The 16,494-nt window shown below is 44.8% G+C and overlaps 2 protein-coding genes across 8 annotated transcripts in view; both read right to left on the reverse strand.

The window, feature by feature from the left end:
* The window catches only part of LOC136834724 (kinetochore protein Nuf2-like), a 410,975-nt gene that overhangs the window by 18,397 nt on the left and 376,084 nt on the right, over nucleotides 1-16,494 (reverse strand). The gene's annotated exons all lie outside the window — the stretch shown is intronic.
* LOC136834723 (tigger transposable element-derived protein 1-like) lies at nucleotides 5,731-7,411 on the reverse strand. Its single transcript, XM_067097302.1, has one exon. It carries the CDS (start codon nucleotides 7,359-7,361, stop codon nucleotides 5,829-5,831), a length of 1,533 nt encoding a protein of 510 aa, XP_066953403.1. The 5' UTR covers nucleotides 7,362-7,411; the 3' UTR covers nucleotides 5,731-5,828.

A 16,494-nucleotide genomic window follows, 5' to 3' on the forward strand; every position in this document is an offset into this window, starting at 1 on the left:
CTATAGGAGGCTCTAGCTCTACCCCCCCTTGCACTCCTGTTAAGGCCATGAAAGGCCCCACGACCTTCATAAGAAGGGTTATATGCCGGAGACGACACATACGAAGGAGTAGCAAGGGAGTGTTGAGCTGGCTGAACCAGCACAAACTGTTGAGGTTGGGCCTTGGAAGTCGAGGGTTGGCTCACCGCCGAGACAGGTACCGCCTGGACAACAGACTGATGTTGCTGTCTTCTGTGCCTCCTGTACCTTTTTCCCGGTCTATACTGGGAGCCGCCGGACTCTGGGGTTTTTCGTTTAAAGGCCGGAATACCCCACCGGGAGCGCAGACTTTGGTTAGCCCTGGTTGCCTCAGCCAGGACACTGGTGACTTCTTCTTCCGGGAACAGATTGGCTCCCCAGAAGGAACTCTTCATGAGCTTGTTAGGCTCATGTCGAATGGTAGCGTCGGCGAAGATGAATTTACGACAATTCAGCAGCGCCACCATGAAGTCATATAGGTCCGACTGAAACCCTGCTAACAAGGATTTCGTCAAGACCTGGAACAGCGGCTCCTCAAAAAACGAGATGGCGGTTGCCTCCGATAGGCACAGCGAGTTCAGAGACCGGCTCAAGCGACACCATGCCTCGAACTCAGCCTTCAGGAGAGCTTCCGTCAGTTTGGGAAGCTGCTCACTGAACTGGTTGGATGCGCAATCAGCGTCCAGTTTACCAATCGTAAACGTGGACGGAGCATCCTTCCAAAAGTCATCACCCCCTGGGAAGATTAGAGATGTGGGGTCCGTCTCTCTGAGCTGAGGCAAAGGCTTGCCCTCAGCACATGCCTGAGCCGTTGCGAGTGCAACCTTAGTCAAGCAGGGGGTGGGGAGCTTATCCCCAATGGAGAACATGGTGAAGTTGCCCTTGAAGGGGGTCAACTTGGTGTTCTCCGCTTGCCACTCAGTAAAGGTGCGCATCAGAGCTGATTGCGCCTGGTCCCTAGGGAAGATCACTGTCTCCTTAGGGACCTTATCAGAGCATACCCAGGCTTCTTCTGTCAGCCTAGCGAAGCCTGGATAGGGAGGCAGAAGATCTGGAGGGAAGAATTCCAGTTCCTCCAGTCTCGAGTGCCTAGACCCTCAATTGTTAGTGTCTTCATGCCGGGAGCATGAAGGGCTAAACGCCACGGGTTCCCTTTGTCAAATGGAGGGAGGGCGGAGGCGTCCGGGATGGGATAGTGCACCGCAGCCCCCCCAGAACGCACGATATCGGAGAGCATAGTCTCCTGATTCTGAAGCCTCTCCGTAAGCTTGCTCAGCTTCGCCTCTACCTCCATAGAGAACCTCTGGAGCAGCATCCCAGCAAACGCCTCAGGGTCAAAGGCAGGCTGGCGAGGAGGGCTAGGCTTGGCCACTCTCTTACTCACACCTCTGCCCGAGGTACTTGGTTTGCTCCCGGAAGCCACCGGACCAGCATCCTGTGACTTCGATGGGGGAAAGGGGGATGCCTTGCGGGAAGACGAAGACTTATAGCCTTTAAGCCTTCATGACTTCTTCAGCTTGGGGACAGTAGACTGGGCTCTGTCCTTCAAGACAGAAGATTTGTGAAAACCCTGAAAGGAAGACACGGATGAAGATGGGGAATCAAATAGGGCACCCGCCCCCACTGCCTCACTTACCTCCCTACCTACCTCCTGGTCCTGTTCCGTGTTCATGGGTTCCAGGTCGAGATCAAGCGCAGCGACGTCCTCCGATACCCCCTCGTACAGCGGGTCATCCTGGAAAGGCTGGGTCTCTACCCGGATTTGCTCGATGATGGGGGCGGCAACTTCAGCTGGAACAGCCGCAGCAATCCGGGCGCCGGGGTACAGAATGTTCCTCAGGTTCTCGTCGAGAACATAACGTTTCCCCGACGGAACGTTCCTGCCAAACCCAGCCACCCAGGCACGGAGGGACTTGAGGGCCTCCTTGCGGGAGGGTTCATCGGCCTGAAAGAAAGGGGAGTATCAAAGACCGAACTATGATGGTAAGATCGTAAAACCCAAAATTTTACCATGACATTATATGTGAGAGACCCCGGAGGAGCAGAACAAAAACAATCGGCTTACCGACTCATCCTGGACACACCCATAGAGTGCGAAGCAAAGCTCACAGCCATCCGGGTGCCACATGATCAGGTCGTCCAAGCGTACCGCGCAACCGGCGTGGGTACGGCAAACCATGTGCCCGTAGGCCTGGTGCAAGATGGCCGTGCACCCGGGCTCCTCACAACGAACAGTCTGTAAGTGTGAACAGTATATGAACCTACTAATCTAAGATAACTTAAACTAAAGTAGGTACTAAGTAGTTTCATACCGCACTACCGGAGCACTCCGGAGGGGCGAAAAACCATAAAAAATGAACCTACCAATTCAAGATAACTTAAACTAGAGTAGGTATAAGAATTTCGTACTGTACCACTGGAACACTCCGGCGGAATGAAAATACTGAGCCAGACAAGACACCTTATCTCAAGGAACGCCGGAGATAATACGGCGGAACCCAAAGACAGTGTCGCTGGACTCGTGGTACAAAGAATTAAACTAATCAGTCAAAAAAATTTTTTGGAATCCGGCGGCGGGATACATGAGGCCGCCGGAATAATGATAGATAAAGCGATGGTACAAATATTTGGTTAACAACGCATAAGGAATAATTTGATATAAGCCCCCCGGTTCCGGCGCAAACCCCTCCGGGATCCCGAGCCTCCGAAGCTAGAGCATAGCAGAAAGGTGAGGCAGTACATCACAGCTGATCAGAATCTGGTCTGGTGGAAAAGCCAATCAAACCTATCCACATGACTCGAGCGCCGGCCGATAGGGCGGAGGCAACGGGAGGGCCGGGGAAGGCGGAGTCGAGAGAAGTGAGAGAGTGAGCCCTGAGAGTGGTCGGAAATCCGCCCAATCCGGAGAGAGCGAATCAACGAGACACTAGCCAAGTGATGTCAACAGAACCTACCCCAGGAGGGAGTGTGCCCCTCTACCAAGGTAGGCCTGACTGCCTCGGGGTGACCATCGGAGGCCCGACGTCACGCGCGCAAGGAGATGACAAACAACTTGAACCTCACACAGGGGAGGAGGGGGAAGCAGGGGGAAAACAGGAAGGAAAGAACAGTACTTGAAGGAGAGGGTCAAGAGAATAACAGGACAGGAGACTGGGGGACTGTACCCTCCGCTCAACTGTAACCCCAAAGGTAGAAGGTATCCAGAGGGTACCTACGTGCAGGAGACTCATAACCCACCACAAGTACAGGGGAAGGAAAAGGAGCTGTCCTAAACCAAACCACGCCATGCTCTCACCCTCCTAGAAGGCCTAGCCTAATAACCAGAAGGAGAGAAGGGAAGGAGAGGAAAAAAAAAGCAGGAGAGAAATTCCTGTGTCGAAGGCCAACCGTAACCGACTAAAGTAAGGGAAAGGGTTGAGGAAAGCGTGAAGGAGACTCTCCAGGATAAAATCCTCCTGCCCCACTAGTGCTAGCAGGGGGGGGGGGGATCTGGGGTCTCAAAACTTCAGCAACCCAACAAAGCGGTAGACGGAAGGAACAACAACAGAAACTCCCTCGACCTGACTATCCCCCCTCTCCCTCCTACCCTCTCAAGCGAGACACGGGAGAGCAGGAGGTTAGGTAGAGCAGCTAAAAAAGGAGGTAGCCTAACCCACCAACTAGTGATAAGACTAGGCTAGCAACCCCACTAAATGATATACACATGTTAACCGAAAGTTAAATAAATAAATAACCATCAAATAATATAAAATGTATATAAAATGTATAAGCTTGTGCAAGGCGAATAGCCTAACCGAACTAGGCAACAGAATGTAAACAGCCAACAGGCCGTACCTGACGCCACGCTCAGAAATAATAATATAATAATATAATTTCGCGACATCGAGCACATACAGAAATTATTTTTACGTACTCATCAAAAAAGGGAGACATCCTGGGAAGAAAAACAAAAGAGTGGAAACTTCGGATACCCCAAACAATAGCAAGAACCCCAATGAGAGGAGACTCACAAAATTTAAAAATTAAAGGAGACCCAAAGACACACCCTAAGAAAACTCCACCAGGATGATCCCATGACGGGGAATATAAATATAATTAGTGTAAACGACCGAGAGAAACCCAAACAGAACAAGCTGAATGGGTGTACCTCGAGGTCAACATGGCTGACAAAGGGACGCCGCAGCGCCCAAACAAAAACCACGTATAATATTATAAATACGGGCTAAAACAGCCAAACTAATCATAAAACCCCACAAGAAGATGGTACTTAACTTGGAGACAGTAAAGCTGCTCGATGCCATGATGAAATAAAGCAGAAATTGCTGGAAAAAACACAAGCAAAAAGCTCTAACAACAGTAGAGATCACGTGCTAGCATGGAATAAGTTCAGATGGCGCTGGGGTCGCTGTCAGGCGGGCAGGTGAGTGAGGGAGCTGGGTCGGCTCTCCGCTCTTCCGGGGGGTTTTGTCATTGGGATGTCTTCAGAGTGTGGTTCTGTGGCAGTGATAGCTTCACTCACCCTTACCCATACCGACATCTATTTTCATTATAGATGCTCGATCTGGGGGTAGTAACCCCAGCATTCCTAATAGCATTTTTTCTCTGGTATATTTAGCAATATTTATACCTAGAAATTCGTGTTAGTAGAGAATTTCACCGGGTGACACAGGGACGAGCTCAGAAAAGTTTTTTTCAAAAATTCACCATAAATCGAAATATTGTGCTAGAGACTTCCAATTGGTTGCAAAATGAAGGTAAATGATTGAATATTACTAGAATGTAAGAGTTTTAGCTTAAAATTGCGTTTTTACCATTTCGTCGAGTCAAAGTTGACCGAAGGTTGAAATTTTGGCAGTTATTGTGATTTATATGAAAATATTTCAAAACTGATAAAAGCTACAACCATGAGTTATTTTCTGTTGTATTGTACATGAAATTGCACACATTTTCATATATAAAACTTTATGTAACGGCTAATATAGAACAGTGCAAAAATTACGACAAAATGACGAAAAGAATTTCTGAAATTTTCGGACGAGTTACAGCGGCGTAAGAAAAGTTTTTTCAAAAATTCACCATAAATCAAAATATTGTGCTAGAGACTTCCAATTTGTTGCAAAATGAAGGTACATGATTGAATATTACTAGAATGTAAGAGTTTTAGCTTACAATTGCGTTTTTCGACCATTTTGGTCGAGTCAAAGTTGACCGAAGGTTGAAATTTTTTGTAGTCGACGTACGGTACGTCCACTTGGCACCCAACAGACAACTTTAGTCGACGTATGATACGTCCAGTAGGCGTTTAAGGGCTAATGTCACCCCTATTTCATGGGATGCTGTTTTCTTTGTCACTTAGAGTAAAAGCCGTTTTCTTTGCGTCACTAGGTAAAACGTCTTGAGTCACAGTCATAACAGAGGCACAATTGAATAAAATATCGAAAACGTGTACATAATGTTCGTAGAAGGTAGTACAGTACAAGTAAAATTCAATCAGTTTAAAATTATATACAGTACTGTACAGGTAATGACGTACAGAGAAATAATAAGTTGTAAAAATATGTTTGAGCGCTAACTATGAGAGAGAGAGAGAGAGAGAGAGAGAGAGAGAGAGAGAGAGAGAGAGAGAGAGAGAGAGAGAGAGAGAGAGAGAGAGAGAGAGAGACGTACGCATTAAAAATATTGGATTGTAATAAAAAAAAACAGTAAGTATGGGTACTCACCAGTGATGAATGTTGATTTGAAGGTGATGATGAATAAGCTGTGCAGTCTGATGAATGTCAATGATATGACTGCACAGCGTACTTGAGGAGTTACAGCTCCTCAGAGTCCTCCTCTTCAGATAGAGGAAACTCTTCTGCCAGGACTACAGGTACTTTTTCCGGGGATTTTTGGGGTGGGGTTTCTTGCGAAGGTTTGGGTTTTGGGTTGAAGAACCAAGTTATTTTGCTCTGCTGCTGCTGTTTTTTCATTGTCTGGCAGAGGGTTCTGTATGTCTCCATGGCTGAATCTACTGCATTTTTCGTTTTCAGAGCACGTTTAAACTGCGGATCCCACCCTTCTATATATGATAGCACCTGCTGTTGTGCCCTCAGGGTTATCCCAAGACGATCAATTGAAAGACCCTCATCATCCTCTTGTTCTTGAGCTGATTCTTCTTCCTCTTCACTTGCTGACTCGGTCAGCTCAAGTAAATCATCATCTGTCAGGGGGTCAGAGTGGGCATCGATGAGAGTGTTGACTTCTTCTTCGGTGCAATCAGTAAATCCTTCACCCCCAAGCAATTTTGCCAGTTCCACAGCCTTGTTGACAGCCCCATTGTGAATCTCCTCCGGCGAGAAGCCCTTGTAGTCATGGACTGCATCTGGCCACAGTTTTTTCCAGCATGCATTGAGTGTTTCTTTTTTCATATCTTGGAGAGCAGATTGAATTATTGAAAGGCACGATGCTATGGTGAATGTCTTCCAATATTCTTTCAAGGTGAAGTCCTCCATCGGATCCATTGCATTAACCAGGTGTTGCAGAGCATTACGTGTGTAGAGGACCTTAAATGCACGGATCACGCCTTGGTCCATAGGTTGTATGAGAGAGGTGGTGTTGGCAGGGAGGAATTCAATCTGCACACCATCATGCGACAGATCTGTGGGGTGCCCTCCAGCATTGTCCATGATCAGCAACACCTTAAATTCAAGGCCTAGGTCAGAAAGGTACGTCTTCACTTCAGGGATGAAACACCGGTGGAACCAGTCGGATGCTAAGACTTTGGTTATCCAGGCCTTGGGGTTATGCATCCAGTAGACAGGCAGGGTATTCTTATTTTTATTTTTGAGGGCCCTGGGGTTTGCAGACTTATAAATCAGGCCTGGTTTGAGCATGTGGCCAGCAGCATTCCCACACATGATGAGTGTTATTCTGTCTTTTTGCGCCTTAAATCCAGGAGCTTTGGCCTCGTCCTTCATCAGGTATGTTCTTGACGGCATTCTCTTCCAGAATAGCCCAGTCTCATCCATGTTGAAGACCTGTTCAGGCCTGTATCCCATTTCCTGGATAATTCCTTTGAAGGTTTCCGGATAGCTCTCTGCAGCTTCTGTGTCAGCAGATGCAGCCTCTCCGTGCAACTTCACACTCCTGATGTTAAAACGCTTTGCAAACTTGTCAAACCAACCCCTGCTGGCCTGAAAACTTCCACGGTCTGGTGATGTTGATGTTCCTGGCTGCGGTTCTTCTGTACCCTCCTCGACAATCTTATTATAAAGTTGCAAAGCCTTCCCCCGAATCACATTTCCATGCAAGGGGATGTCTTTTTTACGGCAGTCTTCTATCCATAACGAAAGGGCAGATTCCATCTTTACAATGTTTGGATCTCTCTTGGTCGAAACCTGCTTCGCTTTACTGAGGTAGCTCTTGGAGACCATTTTCCAAATTTCCACCTCTTTCTTCTTTATAGAGCGTACAGAGCTCTCATTTATCCTCAACTGCCGCCCTATGCTTGAAGCAGTCTGACCAGATTTCAACATATCTAGCACTTTAACTTTTTCTTCTATGGTCATCACCTTCCTCTGCTTCTTAGGAAGACTGCTAGGAGCTTCAGAAGGAGCGGGACGTTTAGGCATCTTGAAGATTAAATGTAAAAACACTGAAATACAGTACTTGAGCACAATTTCTCACAACCCCACGAGACACGTACTAAGCGCGTTATAAGTGATGCTGATGCATTCTAACAGTCGGCAAACTCTGGCCTGCTCTATGATTGGCTACCTCTTATTCTTGTAGCCAATGGCATGTCTCTATGGCGCCTACGTCATCGCCCAAGCCAGATACATTTTGTCGATGAGATTGGGGTTTCATAATAATTAATTTACTACTGTATTTTATACAGTAATACAGATGCACTAGCACTTTTCTTCGAAGTTAACAAAGTCATTTTCACAGAACGACAGTAATACAACTCTTAGTTATGTCTCTGATATGTTTTAGTATGTTAATGAATTCATTTTATCAAACGAGCAAGGCTGAACAACCTCATCTCCAGGTCATGTGAGGTAAGGCTTGGCAAACGGGCATAGTACAGTAACGTACTTCTTTTGAATCGTGTTTATGTGCAAATATATAAATACAAATTTACCATTCTGATTTTACACCTAAAAACATGTAAACTTATAAAACAGTACTTCAAAAATTAAACATATTTTCTGCAGGGGGTATCATCTTTGAAAAGTGCAGTAACTTTGTGATTGGGTATCACATATTGTAAAAGTACACCAACTGAACATGCTGTAATTACATGCCCATACAGATTGCACCAGCACTTTTCTCTGAGGTTAACAAAGTAATTTTCAAAGAATGACACTTATACAACTTTTAGTTACATCTCTGATATTACATTAAGGGTATCGGCGGGGTCGGGGATTAATTTTGAGTGATGGTGTTCAAACTTCCACAGGTGTTACCTCTAGTTTGACCCAAGATACATACAACATTTCAGGTGAATTGGGTGAAAACTTTTTTTTTTAACGAATATTTTTCTTTTAAACATAACATTTTTTTGTGTTTTTTTTAAAGTACATCTCCTTCTTTATTTATCATTCAATTTAAAAACAAAAGTAATAGCAGAAAGTTTAGTTCCTACTAAATAAAATGGCAAACTCAAAAATCTAATATGTGATGTATGCTATTTTAAAAAAATATTGTAAAAAGTGCAATAAAAAATACCATAAAATTATATATTAAATCTTGGTAAAAAAAATTTTTTTTAGAGAAAAAGGAAAAAAAAATTGCTGATGTGTTCTCTCACTATCTTTGTTCAAATTGCTTTTTAGATTTTTAAAATCCATTCATAAATAAGGGAGTTTTTGGAATTTGAATGTAGAAAAAGTAAGTTTTGAGAAAAATGCAGGTAAAGTTTTGCTAACCATTTATTTTGCTTTTAGAAGCGTATAAAGTTTCTTGGAAAAGCCTACATGGCACTTGTTCCCCTCTCTTTTATAAGAGATATATTATTCCCTCTAAAAAAACATTTATCACTTAAAGAAAATAGTTTATATTATTTTTGGGGATAATCATAGAATGCCACTCGACTCTTGTGCTGCCAGGTTTTTAGGAGGCTAATGAGCCCCTCCTTCATATCCTCCTTTTGATGTTCTTTGCTTCTTTTGCTTTCTTGAATGCATAGCAGACATTCGTTTCCTGGTCTTCTCTTTCATCTGAAGGCCTTTCAGGCTTTCTCCTGTCATTTTTCTCATAATAGGCAGCAATGAACTTGCTGCATAGCTGATATCATGTTCCAATCTTTATGACCGTGCTATCACTCAATTTATTGAGTCCTCCAAGCTCACTCCTAAACATAACTTTGTTGTTGTTACATATTTCGAAACATATTGTGTATCTTTTTCAAGGCCATAAGACGAAAGACAATCCTCTTCCGAACGTGGTTTATGCATTCTTCCTTGAGCACTGGATATGGAGTGCCATAAGGACCAGTGCCCTCATTCAAACTGCAAACTCCTTTATATGCTGTCGAATCCCCTTCACCAACAAATACTTTATAATATATGAATTCCCTGTCTAGTGATCTTTGCCACAATGAGAGAGCACCAGCAGCTTCCATATCTCCAGAAGCTACGTCAGGGACAGCATACATCTTGAAAATGCTCATTCTCTTCCTCCTCCCTGTCCTCCTCATCAGATAACTTCAAAAAGTCGTCGGTGCCATCATCATCATCATCATCTTGATATATTTTTGCAAGGGAATAATAGATTTCACTCGGAGCGGGCTTCGTAATAGGAAGTTGGACAGCCTGGCACCTACCGCTGCTTGCAGGAGAAGATAGTCAGGTCCTGCTTCTTCCCTGTCTAGAGCCTCTTCTCGTTGTCGTTCTTCTACCCGCCCTAGCGGAACCTCTACCGGAGGGCCGACCACGAAAGGGCTGAGACACCTGAAACACAGGAGCCTCAGCCTTACTCTTTTTAGCGATGAAAGTCGTTGGTAGGACTTTTCTTGCGGTTTTAGATATCAGATCTTGCGTGGTTTTCTGGGCCAAGGATGAAGAGACCTCTTTTACTAATTCTTGAGGGAAGAGGTGAGAGGAAAAAGGGGCATAAATCAGTTCTGATTTTTGACTGGACGTGACCCCATTAGCCAGGAAAGAGCAAAGATGGGCCCTTTTCTTCAGGATTCCAGCTGAGAAAAGAGCAGCTAATTCGTTGGCACCATTTCTGAGTCCTTTATCCATACACGACATCAGATATATCAGTTCTTCAGTGTCAGTAGTGTTGAAAAATTCCATCTTCCTTCCTAAAGCTCCCAGGGTCCAGTCCAGAAAATTAAAGACTTCAAAGGCCCTAAAAATTCCTTTGAGGAGGTGGTCCAACTCTGATGTTGACCAACAAAACTTCGTTTTCTCCATGGCCACTCGACGAGAAGAGTCAACAAGATTCGAGAAGTCTCCCTGGGAAGAGCCAGGTATTCCGAGACCGAACGATTCTCCAGTTTGATACCAAACGCTAGACCTCGAAGCTAGTTTGGCTGGAGGAAAAGCAAAGGCTGTCTTTCCTTGTTCCTTCTTCGAAAGCATCCACTCATTCATAACTTTAAGCGCTCTCTTGGACGAGCGGGACAAAACCATCTTCGTAAATGCTGCCCTCTTAGACACCTTCCCAAGAGTAAATTCTGAAGGCGGGGAACGAGGAGCAGTCGGGATAAAGTTCTCTGGAAAAACTTCCGAAAATAGCTTCATAAGTCTTTTCAAGTCTGATGAAAGTTGATGGCCTTTAATACTGTCTTCGTCGGAAATCTCTTCAATAGGATCCACAGGAGAATGCGGGATATCATCATTCTCTTCTTCTGATTGTCCGAAGACCGAAGTAGCGACGTCTTTCAAAATATCATCTTGACGCTCGGCGTCCTGGCGTCCAGTCTCTTGACGCCTGGCGTGTTGGCGTCCATCTTCTTGAAGCTTAATGTCTTGGCGTCCAGCCTCATGACGCCTGACGTCCTGGCATCCAACTTCTTGACGCCTGGCGTCCAATCTCTTGACGCCTGGCGTCTTGGCGTCCATCCTCTTGAGCAACTCGGGCGTCCTGGCGTCCAGACTTCTGACGTTCGTTGTCCCGCCAAACCTTAAGGTCACTTGAGAACTGGCCGCCTGTGCGACATCGGTCAAAAGCTTCCTCAGGCTGACGTACAATGATCGGAACCTCTTGAGTTGGAGAAACATTCTTCCCACGTTCGCTGTCCCGCCGCACCCTGAAGTCACTTGAGAACTGGCCGCCTGTGCGACATCGGTCAAAAGTTTCCTCAGGATGAGGTACAGCCATCGGTGGACAAAAATCTGCATCTGTTTTTTCTGCAGGCTGCAAGACTTGAATCAGGGAAGACAGTTTCTGTTGCATGTCTTGAATTAGACTGATTTGCGGAGCTACCTGCTGTTGAGGATCGACAGGGGGAGCCGCAATATCAGCTACTAATTCTTTCTCTACGTTGAGACGTTGGAAGTGACGTTCCGGGGACGCTTCCGATCTCATTTCGTCTTCAGCGGAAGCAGACAGCCGCCCGTGCGACAATATACGTCTGCTTTTCACCGGAGAGCAATCGTCAGAGCTAAGAGGGGAACGCTCTGGACTGCTCCAATGACTACATCCTGAAGTAGGAAGCGTCACTTCCCGACGCCGCTCCACAGAAGAAAGTTTCCTCTTCAGGGGTCTAGACTTGGACGTATGACGCCAGCCCCGTCTGGGAACTGCGTCTTCCGACGAGGACGAAAACACTTTAACCTCGCCTTTCCTATGGCGAGGGCGAGTGTCCTGGGAAGCGTCAACAGGTACGCTCGAGGGGACGACTGCTCGGTAGCTAAAACCTCTCGCCTCCCTTCGTCTGTCGACATTCCTTCTCACAGGGGTTGGTGAGCTTGGAAGAGGTCTAGGAATAGGAGCACGACAGGACCGAGCAATCGCACCCTCCACAACACTTGCACTTTTATTTTTCTCACTAACACTTGAGTGTTTAAGATCTCTCACATTCGACCATAAATCCTCTGTCTCTTGCGAGGGATTCTACCCTTTGTCCAAGGGTTTGAATGGCCGTCATCATGTCCTTCAAAGTTGGCTCATTATCAGTATCAGTGGGGGGATCTGGAACTACCACTACTGGGGAAGGAATAATAGGACTGTTAATAAGAGGAGAATTGTCAACTCCCTGACTATCTCTCGAAGAGCGAGATCTACTACTATCGGCTCTTCTGATCCTATCCCTTTCAAGCTTCGAAACATAGCGATAGTAAACCATCCACTCTTTCTCTGATAAACCCAAACATTCATCACATCTGTCTTTTAACTCACAATTCTTACCTCTGCAATTTACACAAATCGAGTGAGGATCTAATGCGGCTTTAGCAAGCCGGGTTTTACATCCCCTCACACACATTCTCACACTCGAAGCAGAGTCAAACATCTTGGAAAAAGGAAAATCATAAGAGAGATAAAAACAAGCAAGGGTCAAAACCAACAATATCTAAAAGAGTCAAGAAAATCCAAAGCAAATCCAAAAACAAGCGAAAGCCAAAGCCAAAGTGTACTTCACCAAAAACTCTGTGAAAAAACACGGGCCAAACGAGCGAAATTCCTAACGATGCAACCGGTACGGCGGCAGGGGAGATCTGAGGAATGGTTGGAATGGTTACAGATACCTGGGTAGAGGGCACACAGGTGGTACACCTGACTACCCATCGGCGATTGCCGCGAGTTTTGAAATTCTGCCGTGACGCCAGGGACTTAAGCTACATATATAACTACCAGGTAAGTCAGATGTTTAAAACTTCTTTTTTGGCATGTTGGTAATATATATAATACACAATTGACGTACAAAAGTCCGAGGGAGTGTTGCAATGGATTGAAAATAACAAATACATGATTACATCAAAGAAATATAAGAATTCTCTCTTGGGACAACTGGCTCGCGTTATTCATTCCTGGGAAGCGTTGCCATCTCTATCAGGAAAACATATTGTATGGCATACAAAAGAATACGCAATGAAAAGAAATACAAATACCTGAAGAATGAATGCAAAATGAAATATTAAAACCACCCCTAACCAGACCTTTAATTCTCTACTTGGGTGTGGCCTTTAAATTGGCCTTTAAACCGTTTAAAAGGCTTCGTATCGATATTATCTTACGCGTGGCAGTGGCTGGGACCCAGATCTGTGGAAATATGACGCTAACTAATTTTCACGAATTTGAGCCAATATCTCCAAAATCGCAGGCCGCCGATACCCTTAAGGAATTCATTTTATCAAACGAGCACGACTGAACAACCTCATCTCAAGGTCATGTAAAGTCATCCTAGTGACAAAGCCTTTGCGTGGACATAATACTTGTATGATATTTATGTATAAAAATATAAATTTTCCATATCGATTTTACAGTTCAAAGCATGAAAACTTATAAATGTACTGTACTGTACTTTAAACATTAAACAAGCATTTTCTGCAGGGGTATCATCTTTGAAAAGTGCAGTGACTTTGTAAATGGATATTGCATCTTGTAAAAGTACACTAACTTTGCATCATATTTATGAATGTACAAAAATAAAAATAATACATTTTTCATACAGATTTGACACATAAAAGCATGAAAATTTATAAATTACTTCAAAAATTAAACATAACCACTTCTGCAGGGTTTCTCAAGAATTTCGCGTGTCTGTGAAAAAATTGCGTATGCCAATTAGTTAGGTTCCAGTGAAAAGTTCGTGTGTGTGTGAATTCGCGCAAGTCGAATCGTGTAAGATCGAGGTATGACTGTATTGGCACATTCCAATCCAACCTCATTTTCGCCAGTATCTAGGATTCCGCCTGGGTCGCCAGTCGTACAGATTCAAAGCGATGCCATTCGGCCTCAATGTAGCCCCCAGAGTGTTCACGAAATTGACCAAAGTGATCTTAGAACAACTAAGACTACAGGGGGTGAATGTCGTGGCGTATCTGGAAGACTGGCTGATCTGGGCGGAATCGATAGAAGAGTGTCTACAAGCCTCCCAAATAGTGGTTCAGACCTTGCAGGACTTCGGGTTTCTAATCAACTGGGAAAAGTCACGGCTGAAGCCAGAAAAGAAGTTCAGATGGCTAGGCCTACAATGGTGTGTAGAAAGCAGAAAGCTAGCCCTACCAGAGACCTCCAGGAGGTCAATAGTAGATCAGGTAAAGAGGTTCAGAAAAGCCAAGAGTTTTTCCAGAAGGAACCTAGAAGTGCTGCAGGGCAAACTACTATTCGCATCAATAGTAGATCCAGTCTTGAAAATGACTTTGAAGGATTTGAACTGGATTCTGTTTTTAAAGGCAAACAAATCATTCAGAGACCACAAGGTCCCGATGAAAAGGAGGTGCAAGACAATGCTCAAACCGTGGGCATCGAATCAGGCTCTGAAATCTTCAGTCCGGCTAGCCCCGACACCAGTCTCAGTGACCATTCATACGGATGCTTCGGCGAAGGACAGATGGGGGGGACACTCAGATCAGAACAAAGTGTCCGGAAAGTGGTCGGGAGCCCTCAAATCTTGCCATATCAATATCAAAGAAATGATGGCAGTGCTCCTGTCACTCAAGGGACTGAAACCCAAGAAGGGATCTCACATTCAGTTGTTCATAGACAACAAGTCGGTGGTACAATGCTTGAAGCGTGGGTGATCAAGGTCAAAGCCATTGAATCATATACTGCTGGGGATCATGAGATTAGCTCAGGTGAAAAAATGGACTCTGTCAGCATCCCACCTTGCGGGAGCTCAGAATGTCCTAGCAGACTCTTTCTCCAGATTCAAAGCCAAGGAAGGGGAGTCAGAATTGGACAGCAGGTCATTCAGCGGGATCCTCCAAGATCACCCATATCTTCAGGTAGATCTGTTCGCAACACGCGACAATCACAAATTACCGAATTTTGTCACCCCCTATCACGACCTTCGAGCAGTGGCCAGAGACGTGCTTTCGCTGGACTGGAACCTGCTGGGGAACATTTATCTGTTTCCCCCAATGAATTTATTAATGAAAGTAGTACAACTCCTCAAGGAGTTCAAGGGGAGGGGAGTATTGATTGCTCCAATGTGGCTGAACAGCCCTTGGTTTCCAACCCTACAGAAGCTGACTTTTCATCACAAGCCACTACATCTTCCTATTCTTTCCCAGCACGAGTGTGTCAGGATAGAGTGACTTGCTCCCCTTCAGCCCAATGAGTAAGCAGCTTGAGAAGTCAGGATACTTTCTTAGCAGAAGCTATTTGGCAGTAGTTATCTACTGACGGGAACTGTGGTGAAAAGTCTGTGTTGGAGCTGTTGTTGGCCTACTTCATGACTGTAGAATCTGATGGGGGAAAAAATAAAACTGTAGAGGAGCTGTTGCAAATAGAGAAAAGGATAAGGCAGAGAAGTGATAAGGAACATAGAGAATGTGAAGCTGCCAGATTGTAGAAGAGAAACAAAAACACTTGGTCAGGCCGCTCTACTTCCCGTTCCTCCACACAAGACGCTAAATCCTAAAAGGTGTCGATCTCGACACACTTGCCGCAAAGAAAGTTCAACAGCAGTTGGAAAGAATCAAAACTAGGTGTTCATCTCTCCAGTAGGAAGAAGGATATCAACAAATATTGGCTAATGTTGAGCAAGCTAACTCCCAATCTGAAGAAGTCTCAGAGACTATAGTCAGGGGGGGAGATAACACTAGATTTAGGTTTAAGTTCTTTTGGGGGTCATGGTAGTATTAAGTTGGGCTAAGTTAAGTGTAGGAGGGTAAGTTTATCAGATTAAGGTTTTTCTTATGACCTCTATAGTATTAGATTAAGGTTTTTCTTATGACCTCTATAGTATTAGATTAAGGTTTTTCTTATGACCTCTATAGTATTAAGGTAATAAATTAGGTTAAGGAAAGTTGAGTTTCATTTCATAACCTCCAAATCTGTGAGGGCATATTTTCAGAACTTTGTAGTGACTAGAAAACCAGAGTCAATGGCAGAATTAAAGCCATTTGCTACAGCCATCCCAGTTTTGAAAAATTCTACCAAGGAATGGGCAATACTTCAACTTCCTTTTAAAAGGAAAAATCTCCCTTCAGATATAGCTACTCAGCAGTTTGGGACCCTTAAGAGAAGAATCTCAGAGGGAACAGCCTCGGCAGAATTTTATTCTAGGATCCACCTCCTTAGTATTATAACCTCTACCACCTTGTAGGAAGTTGCCACCAAAAGGGTTCCACAAGATTCTAGGCCAATTTTTGATGTTGTGGCCAAAAGTCTTATGAGAACCCTATGGGAAGCACTCTATGACTTTCTAGAACGGTGCATAAAAGCGTGAATGGAACCATTGGGGCGCTCCAACAAGTCACTCCCCAATGCAACTGCATTATTACATTCTAACCCATTCTGTAAGGACCTGTTTGAAGAGTCTGTTGTGGCTTAACTCAATGAGCAAGCCAGTCAACAGAATTGTACAGTGTACCC

Source organism: Macrobrachium rosenbergii, chromosome 54 (assembly GCF_040412425.1).
Source record: "Macrobrachium rosenbergii isolate ZJJX-2024 chromosome 54, ASM4041242v1, whole genome shotgun sequence".
NCBI classification, from domain to species: Eukaryota; Metazoa; Arthropoda; class Malacostraca; order Decapoda; family Palaemonidae; genus Macrobrachium; species Macrobrachium rosenbergii.